General features: G+C 34.5%; 1 protein-coding gene across 2 annotated transcripts in view; it reads left to right on the top strand.

The window, feature by feature from the left end:
• The first annotated feature begins 355 nt into the window (after positions 1–355).
• The window catches only part of LOC117120762 (zinc finger protein 493-like), a 21,248-nt gene continuing 7,333 nt past the window's right edge, over positions 356–14,270 (top strand). Inside the window, exons 1-2 of one of the 2 annotated variants that reach the window (XR_004447417.1) lie at positions 356–1,981; positions 2,469–3,386. Coding sequence is in view for 1 of the 2 variants with exons in the window: in XM_033265845.1 (XP_033121736.1) it covers positions 434–1,981; positions 2,469–3,308 (2,388 nt within the window). In the remaining variant the exon portion in view is untranslated. Of the gene's footprint in view, positions 1,982–2,468; positions 3,784–14,270 lie in introns of those variants that run through there. The other variant, XM_033265845.1, reaches the window with a different exon arrangement.

The raw sequence follows: 14,270 nt of genomic DNA, 5'->3' as shown, positions 1-14,270 counted from the left end.
GGTTATCACTGTGCAGAGCAAACACAAATTAGATGTTAATATTACTCATTTAACCAAATCGTCCGGAACTGACTTATTCCAAACTGGGTCCTCTGCAGAAGAGAGAATTTATGAATGTAGAACATTCTGGATAGAAGTTTGTTTTTGCTGAAAACACTTAAAGAGTATATTATTATATATTAGGCTGTCTCTTATACACATCTAGATGTGTATAAGAGACAGGTATAATTGTGTCAAGTTTTGTGAATTTTGGTTTATTTTTAAATTCATCTTGTCATGCATTTCAACATAATAGTGCAAAAGTCAAATCTTGTTTTGAATTAAAAAAATAAAACTGTACGAATCTTTTTTTTTTTCTTTGCAATTTTTTTTTGAAGGAGAGAACAGTATTTGCCACAGTCCTCAAGAAAGTCGAGATGAAGACCATGGTTTGATGACAGATATTTTGCCAGTACTGCAATCAAAACCAAAATATACAAGCACAAAAAATATCAATGGGGAGAAATGTGTGAATGACTGCAATGGAATAATCAAACAACATGAACAAAATGACAGTTTCAAAAAACATGTGGAAGAGAAAGATGAATATGAATGTGAACATTGTGGAGAGGAATTCAAGCGAAAAAGCAATTTGGAAGTACATCTGATGATACATAAAAACGATTTGCCATATGAATGCGAACATTGTGGACAGAAATTCAAGGACAATGATTACTTAAAAAGGCATTTGAAGACACATGTAGGGGAAAGACGATACGAAGTTAAAGTATTGCTTCTGAAAACACTTGAATGTGAACATTGTGGAACGAAATTTAATCACAGAGAACATTTGAAAAGTCATATGGAGGTACATAAACAAGAGAAACTTTATGAATGTGAACATTGTGGAAAAAAATTCAATCAGAAAAGTAACATGAAATCGCACATGACAGTACACACGAAGGAGACTCCATACGAATGTGAACAGTGTGGAAAGAAGTTTAGACAAAAGATGATTTTGAAATGCCACATGAGGATACATACTGGAGAGATACATTATGAATGTAAACATTGTAGAGAGAAGTTTAACTGCAAAGAACATTTGGAAAATCATATGGTGGTACATACAGGAGAGACACCTTATTTATGTGAACATTGTGGAAAAATATTCAGTGAAAGGGATAGTTTAGAAACACATATGAGGGAACACAAAGGTGAAACACCTCATGAATGTAAACAGTGTGGGTTGAAGTTTAGGACAAGTCGTACTTTGAAGCATCATATGAGGGTACACACAGAAGAGACACCTTATAAATGTGGACTTTGCGGAAGTAAGTTTAAGTTTAAAAGTTATTTGAAATCACATACTTGTACAGTAGGTAAAGAAGAGATGCCTTATGAATGTGAACATTGTGGAAAAAAGTTTGCTCACCGTAGTAATTTCAGAATGCATTTAAGAATACATACGGCAGAGAAGCCTTTTGAATGTGAGCAGTGTGGAAAAAGGTTTAGTCAAAATAGTAATTTGAAAGCACATCTAAAGATACATACAAGGGAGACACCTTATGAATGTGAACATTGCGGAAGGAAGTTTAGGTTAAATGATAATTTAAAAACGCATTTGAGGGTTCACAACAAGGAGACACCTTATGAATGTGAACAGTGTGGAAAGCAATTTACGCAAAGTTGTAATTTTAAAAGACATTTGGAGAGGCATAGAAAGAGAATTCAGAAAAGTTTTGCAACAGCACACATAGATGAGACATTTTATGAATGTGAACATTGTGGAAAGAAGTTTAACCAAAATGGTAGTTTAAAAAAGCATTTAAGAATTCATACTGGGAAAACACCTTATGAATGTGAACATTGTGGAAAGAAATTTAAGCAAAGCTGTGATTTGAAAACACATTTGAAGGTCCATAGTAATTATGAATGTAAACAGTGTGGATTGAAGTTTAGGACAAGTAGGAATTTGAAAAAGCATCTGAAGATACATACAGAAATGATACGGTATGAATGTGATTACTGTGGAAAAATGTTTAAGGATAAATCATATTTGAAACTTCATACAAAAACACACACAGGACAGGCACCTTATAAATGTGAACACTGTGGAGGGAAATTTAAATATACATTTGTGGATACATAAAAGGTGAGAAACCTTGAATAAGGAGATTAGTTTAACTGGTAGTTTGTGTTATACCCACAGGAGCAGGGGGACGGCCTCCCCCTTCAAGCAAGCAAGACTCTCTCACACAAATCTGTTCCGATGGTTATCAGTGTGCAGAGCAAACTCAAATTAGATGTTAATATTACTCATTTAACCAAATCGTCCGGAACTGACTTATTCCAAACTGGGTCCTCTGCAGAAGAGAGAATTTATGAATGTAGAACATTCTGGAAAGAAGTTTGTTTTTGCTGAAAACACTTAAAGAGTATATTATATAATAGGAGGACACCTGTCTCTTATACACATCTAGCATACAGAAAAGATTCGGTATGAATGTGATTACTGTGGAAAAATGTTTAAGGATAAATCATATTTGAAACTTCATACAAAAACACACACAGGACAGGCACCTTATAAATGTGAACACTGTGGAAAAATGTTCAGTCTACATAATAATTTCCGGATACATTTAAGAACACACACGGGGGAGAAGCCTTATGAATGTGAACATTGCGGAAAAAAGTTTAACCACAATGGTAATTTAAAATTACATTTGAGGGTTCACACCGGGGAGAAGCCTTATGTATGTGAACATTGTGGAAGGAAGTTTAGGTTAATTGCTCAATTAAAAACGCATTTGAGAATTCACACGGGGGAAACACCTTATGAATGTGAACATTGTGGAAAGAAATTTAAGCAAAGTAGTAGTTTGAAAAAACATTTGAAGACGCATAGAAATTACGAATGTATACCGTGTAGGTTGAAGTTTAGGACAAGTCGTAAGTTGGAAAATCATACAATGCTACACTCAAAAAAGACATCTTATAAATGTGAACAATGTGGGAACAAGTTTAAGTTTAAAAGTTATTTGAAATCGCATATTTGTACAGTAGATAAAGGAGGGATGCCTTATGAATGTGAACACTGTGGACGGAAGTTTAAGTTTAAAAGTTATTTGAAAATTCATTTAAGAATCCATGCTGGAAAGAAGCCTTGTGGATGTGAATATTGTGGAAAGAAGTTTATTTTAAAAAGTAGTTTAAAAATTCATTTGAGGATTCACACAGGGGAGAAACCATATGAATGTGAACATTGCGGAAAGAAATTTAATCAAAGTGGTAATTTGAAAACACATTTGAAGAAGCATCATGGAAAGTGAGACCTGTGAATATTGTGGAAAGAAATTTAAAGTGCTGTAACTGGGAAATTTAAATATACATTTGTGGATACATGAAAGGTGAGAAACCTTGAATAAGGAGATTAGTTTAACTGGTAGTTTGTGTTATACCCACAGGAGCAGGGGGACGGCCTCCACCTTCAAGCAAGCAAGACTCTCCCACACAAGTCTATTCCGAAGGTTATCACTGTGCAGAGCAAACACAAATTAGATGTTAATATTACTCATTTAACCAAATCGTCCGGAACTGACTTATTCCAAACTGGGTCCTCTGCAGAAGAGAGAATTTATGAATGTAGAACATTCTGGATAGAAGTTTGTTTTTGCTGAAAACACTTAAAGAGTATATTATTATATATTAGGAGGACACCATAAACATTGTGGGAGTAAAGAATTAATAAGAAACATGTTATTTCAAGCAATAAAAGAATTTTACATGAAGGATATACACACTGTATGAATGAGTGATTGTGTTTTGAAAAATTCATCTGAAAAACTTTTGAATGTGAGCATTATACAAGTAAATGTAGCCAACAAGTAGCAACCAAATAGGACCTTTGAGATAATTGTCATTCATCAGGGTATTGCTAAACCCCGCATACCCCGCAAACCTCCAAAAAAACACTGCAAACCCCATCCAAACCTTGCGATAATGCTTGAATCACATAGTATAAGTCTCAACTTGGTATCTCAATAAAAAAAATCTTAATTTTATGTTTGTCACAACCTATTTTTGGGGTAAGAAGGCCATTTTTTGTATAAAAAAATTGCTAAACCCCGCAAACCCCTCAAAACACAGTGCAAACCCCATCCATACTCTGTGATAGTGATTGAATCATGCAGTATAGGACTCACTTGGTATCTCAGTAAAAAAAAATTATAATGTTCCATTCCTAACAACCAAAGAATTTGGCCGGAATTCGGAATTTGGAGATCCGGTTTTCAGAAAGTATTTTAATACAGTAAGAATAGGAATGATTTTGGGAATTCGGATTTTTCTGGGTCGTCGGTATTGGGAGAGTTGACTGTCATACTTTTCTACTCAATGTCAATATATACAATGATTGACCCGACTGTATGTATGAACTGTCCTGTGTAGTCTGTAATGTAGGGGATCTGCGAAAAAATGTTGGGGTGGGGGAGGGGGGCCACTACATTTTTAGACCACTTGTCTTCCTTATAAGATAATAAGATTCCTTATTTTTCTTGTCTTACAAGTGAGATAATAATTAATTGGCGGAATATCACCAATGAGTAAACCTTAATACTTGCGGGGTTCGTGTAGATTTTAGAAAGAGGGCTCTGCAAATGCAAAAAGTTTGGGAAGCACTCGGCTCTTTAAAATGTAGAAATTTCTCTTTTGAAATGGTGTACATATATGAGCCTTTGAGTGTTGTCAAAGATTATGTTTGAGATGTTCGTGGAAGAGGCACTATCACATCATGACTATATATGGGCACATCATGACTATATAGGCACATCATGACCATATATAGGCACATCATGACCATATATAGGCACATCAAGTCTATATATGGGCACATCATGACTATATATGGGCACATCATGACCATATATAGGCACATCATGTCTATATATGGGCATACAGCAGTTTTTTGTAAAAGAAAATTTGAGCGTAAAGCCTTGTCCAGACTATCAAATTTTATTGACAAAAAAATGCGACATGCGCAAATATGGTCATGACATAAAAATCAAATCAAAGTAAAGTTTATTTTTCCTTTTGAACATAAAACAATTATGTAAAACAAAATTTGGAAAAAAAAATTACAAGAAAAGAAAAGTAATTATAGTAAGCGAAATATGGGAGAATATAACAAAAGGAAGAGGATCAAATAAACTGAAATTGATTCTCTGACTGATCCCCAAAATGGTAACATATAATGAAATATTATCATTAATATAATAATATCATTATTGTTGCTTTACTATATAAATAATAACAATAACAACAAAATAATAATGATAACAAAAAAAGAAATAATAAGAAATAATAATAATAATAATAAATACAAAACATAAGCAATAATAACCAGAGGCAAAACAATATCAGCAAAAACACAATAAAAGTAATAGCAAACAGTAACAATAAAAAAGGAACATTACAGTGACTGCAAAAAACATCATGCCTCAAAGAATAAACAAAAAGCAGCAACAATTACAGATAAATAAATACTTTTTAAAATTGAGCAATTAATATCAATAATGATATTAAAAATGTTAATCGAGATATAGTTTGTTTAAATGATTGTTAAAATACCTCTACAACCTCTTTTTTTTATATTTATTAATATTGTTATTGTTTTTGTTATCAGTATTAATGACAAAATTTAATGGTATTGCAGTTTTTTAATTTGATTCATGTTGTTTTCAGAGTATGCTGTTGAAGAGAACCCGAAAGTTGAGAAATCAATGCCAATATTACGTAGTAAGTTGCAAAATGACATCTGTTTTATTTAAAAAATAAACTTGATACAAACATGTTTTTTGCATGTAATAATATTGGTCAGCTCTTTAAATACAGTTTGCACTGTAAATCTCCACATTATCTTCACATTATTAATGTATAATTTTAAACAGTAACATAGTAATGCAAATACATATTGTGTATCTTATAACATACCCATTCATACCCATGTTGAAGCTAAAGTCATAACATTCAAAGTACGTTCTTTGCTGATACCGGCTGATTTATATTATTTATTCCGTATTTATAAGGATTGGGTAATGGAAAGGTAATCATTTAGGACTAACCTTCTCTTGTTATGAGGCTTGGTGCGCGGGTAGAGAGATATTCACTTGGGACAATGTTTTGTAACCATGTCTCGCTATGAGGCCTGAGGGCAGATCAGGACTCAAGATGCTCCATAACCAAGTGGGGAGCTGATCATCACTAGCAACAGTTCCTACCCGGCCTTATATCTTGCTTCGCATTGTGTGCCACATAAGGCCTTGGACTGTAACTAACTCCGGCAAAACTAGGCGATTGTCAAAAATTTGAGATTGGCACACGGCATCATTCTATGGACTTTTTTGGAGTGTTAATAAATCAGAACAGGGTAAAAAATATGCGCATGTCTAACAAACACACATGATCGATTCCTAGGGCTAGGCCGGTTTTATGCTGGCCTTTAAAAGGAAGATGGGTCTTTGTTGAAGAAGAGCATGCAGGCGATCCAGAGAGAGACAGCAAGTGTTGCATAAAATAACAAATAATGAATGTTTCTTATTCGTACAATTCGTTGAAAGATTGGATGTTCTATTTAACTCTGCTATGCCTCATTGAATAGAACATCCAATCTTTCACCTCATGAAATATTCTACCCCATTGCACTCATAAACATTCATTATTTGTATACTAGGTCTAGTGCTCTCAATAATACCGGACTGGTGCATTGCAGTAAGTGATTTTTTTGTGTTATTCATTATTGAAATATATAATTTTTCTTATGGTATTTCAGGATTTTAAGAATTATCAATACATGTTACCTCAAATTCCGGGGATTACGATTCATATGCAGAAAAAAGAAACCAGGATAAACTTTCCTAACAGTAAATACGATGAGGTGAGTGTAAACAGTTATCAGCTATATTAACATGAATTTATAAACAATATTTCTACAATGACATCTACATAACAGTGCATGCTTTACATCAGATACGCAGCTGTTTTTGTTTAAATCATTTGAACAATGAGCTGAATGTCTGTCATAAGGCTGAGAGTGATGCTGTAAAGACGGTCGATTCTATGAAGAACGCAACGTGAATACGCGCACACTACATATCTTTTTTAATGACAATCCATCTAGACTGCCATCGTCGAAGCAAACAGCGTCGCGTCGTCTAGCGCTCTTGGGGAGCGGAGTTGGATTCGTCGTGCAACAGTCGTACAACCAGGGAGTGAGTGCCCAGCTTAAGTCCAAGTCTTGTACTTATACCACACGGCATGTAGTGTGTTTAAAAATTTGTATTTTGCAAATTCTTCTGCAGACCATGAAAGTGATCAGTAATTCGAATGAGCATGTGATGGCAGTGGTGGCCAACTTCAGCACTGAAGCTGACTCTCACTTGGTGTGCATCCAGAATGATATGGCAAACTATCAAACCCAAGCCATCAACATCCAAAACAAACCGAGGCAAGGTAAACTATAGAAAAGAGATGGTCTGACCACATATTCAAATTTGCACCATTTTAATTTTTTGTTAATGAAGGGCCTATAAGCATTTTATGCTTGTCCCCTGTTTGCAGGAGATCTGATGATTTACCTGGGACTCAAAAATATGTATCTTTTATTTGCACAATTACCTTCTCTCGAGTGTTTAACTTAAAAAGTAAATTAAAAATCCATATAATTACATCGATTTCTTTCATTGTACAATAAACATTGATTACAGTTACTTTAACCAATGTTTATTGGCTGCAGTAACTGTAACCAATGTTTATTGTACAATAACATTGGTTACAGTTACTGGAGCTAGCTTTGTGGTTTTCAATGGAGCACTGAAGGCAAGCACAGGCTTAATATCCAAATCCAGCATAGTGAAAGATGGAGTGATGGTGCAGATTCAGCCCAATATGATGGCTGCGTTCCGACAAAGCCTGAGGGAAATGAAGGACTTTTGGATACCGTGTGGACCTGTTGGGGACTCTGAACCAGAGGAAGTTGTCATGGTGAAGTGGATAGAAGAAACAAGAAAAGTTAACCAAGGGTGAGTAAGTAATTGCTTATGTGTGAACAGCCTGCGTAACATTCTCCTTGGTCTAATTATCCAAGATATGCCGCAAATAACCGAGTCACTGTCACAGTTGCCAAAACATATACAGGCTATTTTTCCATGCACCACTACATACCACGCACATCACCATGCTTTCCACGTATGCTTTCCATACCGACTACACATGCGCAAAATCTTACTAAATTAAAACCTACTGCATACATAAATCCAAGTACAAACAGCAGTAAGATTTGACCAAGGTAAGGTTAGCCTTCATCTTGATTTAAATGAATCCAATGTGAACGCACCTTTATTCCACATCTCTGAGTACAGGTCTCCCTCTAATCAAAGACCCCTCCAATTAAAGACCACTTTTCTGTGGTCCCAAATTCACAAATGTCTTTTATCTTTTATTATTCTAATTAGAGACCAAAGCTGTTAAAGACCATGAAAACCCTGGTCCCAAAAGTGGTCTTTAATTTGAGGGAGACTTGTACACATTTCATCTGTGATAGAGTACATGTGGCCTTCCAGGAATGTGTTTAAACCTTGTCCACACTATAAAGTGACAAATAAATCTTATATGCCCATACTATGTATACTATGACATCATCATGCCGCTTATAAAAACTCAACACTACTGTGTTTCAATTATATTGAAAATTCAATAGGTTAAGATCAATATTTTTTTAATAATTACCCATTTTACACTGCCAAGGACAGAATAATCCCATGTTAATTCCGGAGTGATCCCTGGTGCATTTCACATTTCCATCAAACGAAAAGTCCTGGTTGATCCCGAGTTGCTCCCATTTTATACCGGCAACAAACTAGGGTTCAAATACCACCCTCAATTTTTGTTGCGATGATGATCAACACTTCGTTCCAGTTCAGAGTCGTCACAAAGCCGCAATTATTGCCCGAATTATTGTCAATATTTAAGCAATGTATCTGCAGATTGTTTTTAAATTATGCAAATTAAATCAGCAGTCTATAGCCGAGCGCAGAGTGTTTAATTCGTGTCTAGGTGTAGCCCGTTGTTAGCAAAGTTTAGGCCTACCTGCTGTAGTAGGGGCCAGGTAAGGCCTAATTCTGGAATCAAATTCTGTGCTGTTTGCACTCAGTTGGCGACTCCAATGCTAAATGCGTCCTGCACATAGATCCCAGGATATTTATCAACCGAGGTGGTATTTTATGATGTTTACACCAACCACAACTCGGGGAGTTTCTAGCCCAGGTATTGCAAAATCCCGGGTTGTGTCTGGCGTTTTGCCTGCAGTGTAAAAGGAGTATAATTTGTTTCATGGATATAATTACAATTTAAAAAGTAAATGTCAAATAGTGTCATATGGAATTATTGAATTAAAATACTACATGTGTTTGTAGAGTGCGATAGATGGTAGATCAATGGAAGGCATCGACAACATCCGTATTCACCATGGAACCGACTTCATGGGGAAGACACATGCTATCCGTTGGACGGAAGTTTTCTTTCTGGAATCGAATGAAGCAATAGTGCAGCATCTTGAGCCAGTCGATCTGAGCCGATTGGCTGAGACCTTGGCAACCTCCTGCTGCGTGGCATTGGTACAACACCTGGACAGCCTGAAGGAATCGGGAATGGTGAAAATCGCGCTGCGTGTCACGGTGGATGCTGAACGAGTGAGTGTTTAAATTAATGATGCACATCATAATGGTGAATAGTGGTAACCTGATAAAATGGTAATACTATGCTGCTGATGGTGTGATAATTATAGTGATAGTATAATAATAGTGAAATAACGATGGTGTGATGATAGTAATAATAATGATATGGGTATAATAGAAATGGTTTAATGGTATAGTAATGATATGGTGATGGTAATAATACTGTGTGATAAGTGATAGTATAATATTTTAAAGATTAATACATTTTTATCATTGTATTGAATATTTTTATCGTTGTATTGAATAAATCATTCTTTATCATTGTATTGAATATTTATTAATGTACAAAAAGCATGTAAATATAGCATTATACTTTTGTGATTTTATTTTGGAATAAACAATATATAAATTTTAAAGATCTAATAGTGAATACATTTGCATATTTAATTAAAATATAAACTGTAATTCAAAAGATTGGTACATTCGATATATTAATAAATGTATTTAAAATAATGATGTATTTATTGGGTCGATGCTACAGGTGGGGTATGAAGCTGGATCCAACGGCAAAGCTCTTCCTGCATCTTATATGAACAGTCTCGATAATGAAATGATACCTGTGCTTCACAATGCTGTCTCCCAGTTTGAAGATGGCCCCGTCATCATGGAACTCATCTTCCACATCATAGACTAAGTCATTGGTAAGGTAGCCTGCTTATGCTTATCATAATGTTTATTTCAACGCACAGTAGCTCTCCATTTACTTAATGTCGCCATGACGTAAATAGTGATCAGTAACTAGCAGGAGTATGAGCGGTTTGGAGCATGGTTGTAGTTCTGCCTCTAAACCATGAGATTGGAAGTTCAATCCCTCGCTGTTCTTTTTGCTTGTCTCCTTAGGCAAGGCACTTTACCTGCAGTTCTCTTTCCTCCCAGTAGTATAAGTGAGTACCTGGTAGGTTCATAACAAAATGCACTGATTACAGCTACAACATTTATGGAATTCTCCCCACAGACCTTTGTATGGGTTCGATATGTGCTTGATCCAATGCCCAGGATAATAATATTAAGGGCATAGAGGTCTCTACAATATGCACTCTTTAAGTCAACCATTATTAGGCCTGAAAAAAAAAAAAAATTGTGTTGCCCTCTGCGACCGACCGAAATTTTAAAAAACATTGGGTTGACATTTTTTTTTTTTTTTTTTTTTCAAGTACAAATTTGAGAAATACCACTTCCGAAATTAACATTTACAATGTAAAATCTAAAACAGTCATTTACTTTTATCAAAATCGGGCTATAGGTGAACGCGTAAAATCGGTAATATAAAAGGCATAATTTTGGAGCGCGGCGACAATATGCACACAACATCGGATCTCTCTCGCACTGAGCTGTCAAGATCTAGGCATAGGCCTAACCCATTCTTCACTAGTACAACTAGCCTAGTGGTTGCTTGAATCAAAAATCGTATTCATTACCTTACGGTATATTGGACAATAAATGAAAACAGGCTTAGGTGTAGCCATTGCTTTAAAACCGGTACATAGCTAGACATTTTCTGCTTCGTTACTGTTTTGGGCCAACATTAAACTAAATATTTTTCTCTTTTTTTTCTCTCGAAGTTTTCTTCGATTTTATTACATAGAGGGTGCTTGTTTGGACATTTTTCATAGCCACAGAATGGTTTTGCTCGACCTGCGCATGTAACGTATCGAAGCCAAGTACATCTTTATTTTTGTTAAATTTATTTCAATATGCACTTTGTTAGTATTTACTTGGTCATTACTTTGAATATTTTTTGTTTGGCAAGCTTCCATCGTTCTATTGTGGTGCCTACGAGCTACGAGCCCTTAGGCATAGGCCTTAGGGTTTTCATTATAGGGACTGCAGTTCCAGGCCTATCCTATATCAAGTTTTACTAAAAGGAAAAAAAAGAAATTGACCGACTGGAAATCTCATGAGAACAGAATATTTTTTTAAAAGCACCGCTCTCAAATAAGCGGCACATTGAACCCTCCAAAAATTTTATAAGCACCGTGGCGCTTATCCAAGCATTTACGGTAACACACTAAACACCGCAATTGTAACATGTTTGAAAACATGAAACAATTGGCTTACACCAACTGTCATGATTGAAATTTGACAAAGCTGTTTTTTGCAGCATAAACTTTTTATTTGCCTTTGTTAATAGACTGGTAACATGGCCTGACGATTAGGGTGTTAGTCCTCCAGTGCGATAGTTCTGATATAATGCGTTATTGATATTTAACATTTCTGTTTTAGGAACAAGAGGAAATATTATGAAGGCAACATTTACACAGGATATATTACAAAAAGAGTACATTGCAGTTGCTGTTGTGTTCAATCTATACCCAGCCATATAGTTGATCAAGTGAAGCAATCTTATCAACAGAAAAACTATATATATATATATATTTTACCGACTGACGTAAATTTGCCCATCCTTAAGGCCTGTTTATACTTCAACAATAACGCTAAAAAAGCTAAAAAGCGATTGTTCATATAGAAAACAAAAGAAATAAGAGAAGTTTTTCCACTAGGCTAATTCGATAACGATTTATCGTGTATACGATAACAAAATATTTTAACAAATCAAATCATATGACGTCATAATCATGGAAAAACAATAAAATCGTTGCTACTACTACGATTTTAATGGTTTTCCATGATTATGACGTCATTTGATTTGTCAGAATATGTTGTTATCGCATAACTGATGAATCGTTATTGAATCGTTCTAGTGGTAAAAATCGTTATCGTTAAAGTATAAACAGGCCTTTAAGGATAGATTTGGAGTGCGCCCTCACTTATCACAAAAATACTGTATAAAAGAATAGGCCTTCTACCGGTTTAATACCCATTGTCTAAACAGAAACTTAATTATATATTTAACATTTATCTTTTGATGGAAATATTCTTAATCATAGTGGGTAACATCAATTCCAATTAAATATATTTCTAATTTTTAAAAAAGTATTCATTAAATAATAAGATGAAATAATGGAAATATTTGTAGAAAGTACTGATTGTTTTTATATACTTAGATAACATATATTTCTATAGCTCAGAATGAACTTGTTTAATGTTAAACAGTATAATAGATTTGTTGCTATATATATAAATATTATGTTTTGTATTATTGGGTATTCATTGCTACTACTGCTAATCTGTTTAATCTAAAGGTAGATCCCATGGTAAAACTGAGAGTTGTCAAGCTGAAGTTACCAAATATTCACAATAATCATACACATCATAAATAAAATGTAGAATATTTGTGCCATTGGAAATTTATTGGAAAATATAACAAATTTTATTTTGTGATACCTTCAATAACAGTATTACAATATCTTATATGATATTTAAGATGTTTATTTATGTTAGCCTAATTGCATTAGCCTCAGTAAAGTAACTCAAACCATTTAGCTAATCTAGGTTCTTGGCTTTGAAAAATTTCTGTTATTATTGTTAGTTTTTTTTTGCAATCTCTGTGAACCTAATGTGTTGTGTTATTTTCAGTGTCTTAAGCCGTGTTCACATTACACCTTTTTGGTCAAATTAACCGTGTATGTGGTCTGCGTGACCAAAATATTCAGTGGTCAAATCCTTCAAGCTCACATCCAGTTTGTTCAAGCTAACATTGCATAGGAAGCAATTAAATACCAAGTTGGTTTCCTGAACATGGAAAACTACTTTGAACAAAAACTGTGCTATTTATCATTTAGTCATTTATTATTTATCATTTAAATATGGTCATGATGATATCACATTATGACCATATATAGGCACATTATGACTATATATGGGTATACAACAAATCTTTATCATTTAGTCGCCGCATATTAAAGTGTGAATGGTAGTACAACTTTGACCAAGATGGAGTTACTGTTGTGCAACATTACCCTAATATGAACATGGCTTTGGGGCGTTTTGTAAAAAGGAAAAGAATCAGTACTTCAGATAAGATTGGCTGACATATAACATTAATGATTACAGTTAATGTTATGTCAGTCAATCTTATTATTATTGAAAATAATAGATTTATATGGCACAAATTAGTGGAATCACCAAGCAGTTACAGCTGAATACGTAAGCCTTGTCTAGAATATCAAATTATATTTGACAAAAACAAGTGACATGCTTAAATATGGTCATAATGACATCACATCATGACCATATATAGGCATGTTACAACCGCTAATGTAGAAAACAACAGCTAATATAGTAACAACTGTTAATGTAGCGCACACAACCCTAGCTAATGTAGAACGCTCAACAGCTAATGTAGTAACGAAAATTACCTCATAGCTAATATAACTATCGCCAGCTAATGTAGAATATAGTATAAATCTTATATAGAAAGGAACTTATAATTGAGGTTATCAGCTTTAAAGTATTACCATTACCACCATAAATTACAAAGGTGGATCTAGGTTCACATTTTTGGGGGTCACATTTTTTCATAAAACCCCCCAAAAACAGGTGGAACCGGCTCCTCCCCCCGGAAAAATTTTGTTTCCTAGATGGCGGGAAATGAGCTTTCCC

This window comes from Anneissia japonica, unplaced genomic scaffold (genome assembly GCF_011630105.1).
Source record: "Anneissia japonica isolate Jap-2015-1 unplaced genomic scaffold, ASM1163010v1 scaffold69_len1423075_cov170, whole genome shotgun sequence".
NCBI classification, from domain to species: domain Eukaryota; kingdom Metazoa; phylum Echinodermata; class Crinoidea; order Comatulida; family Comatulidae; genus Anneissia; species Anneissia japonica.
Note: the sequence above shows the minus strand (reverse complement) of the source record. Positions and strands in the feature narration are given on the sequence as shown.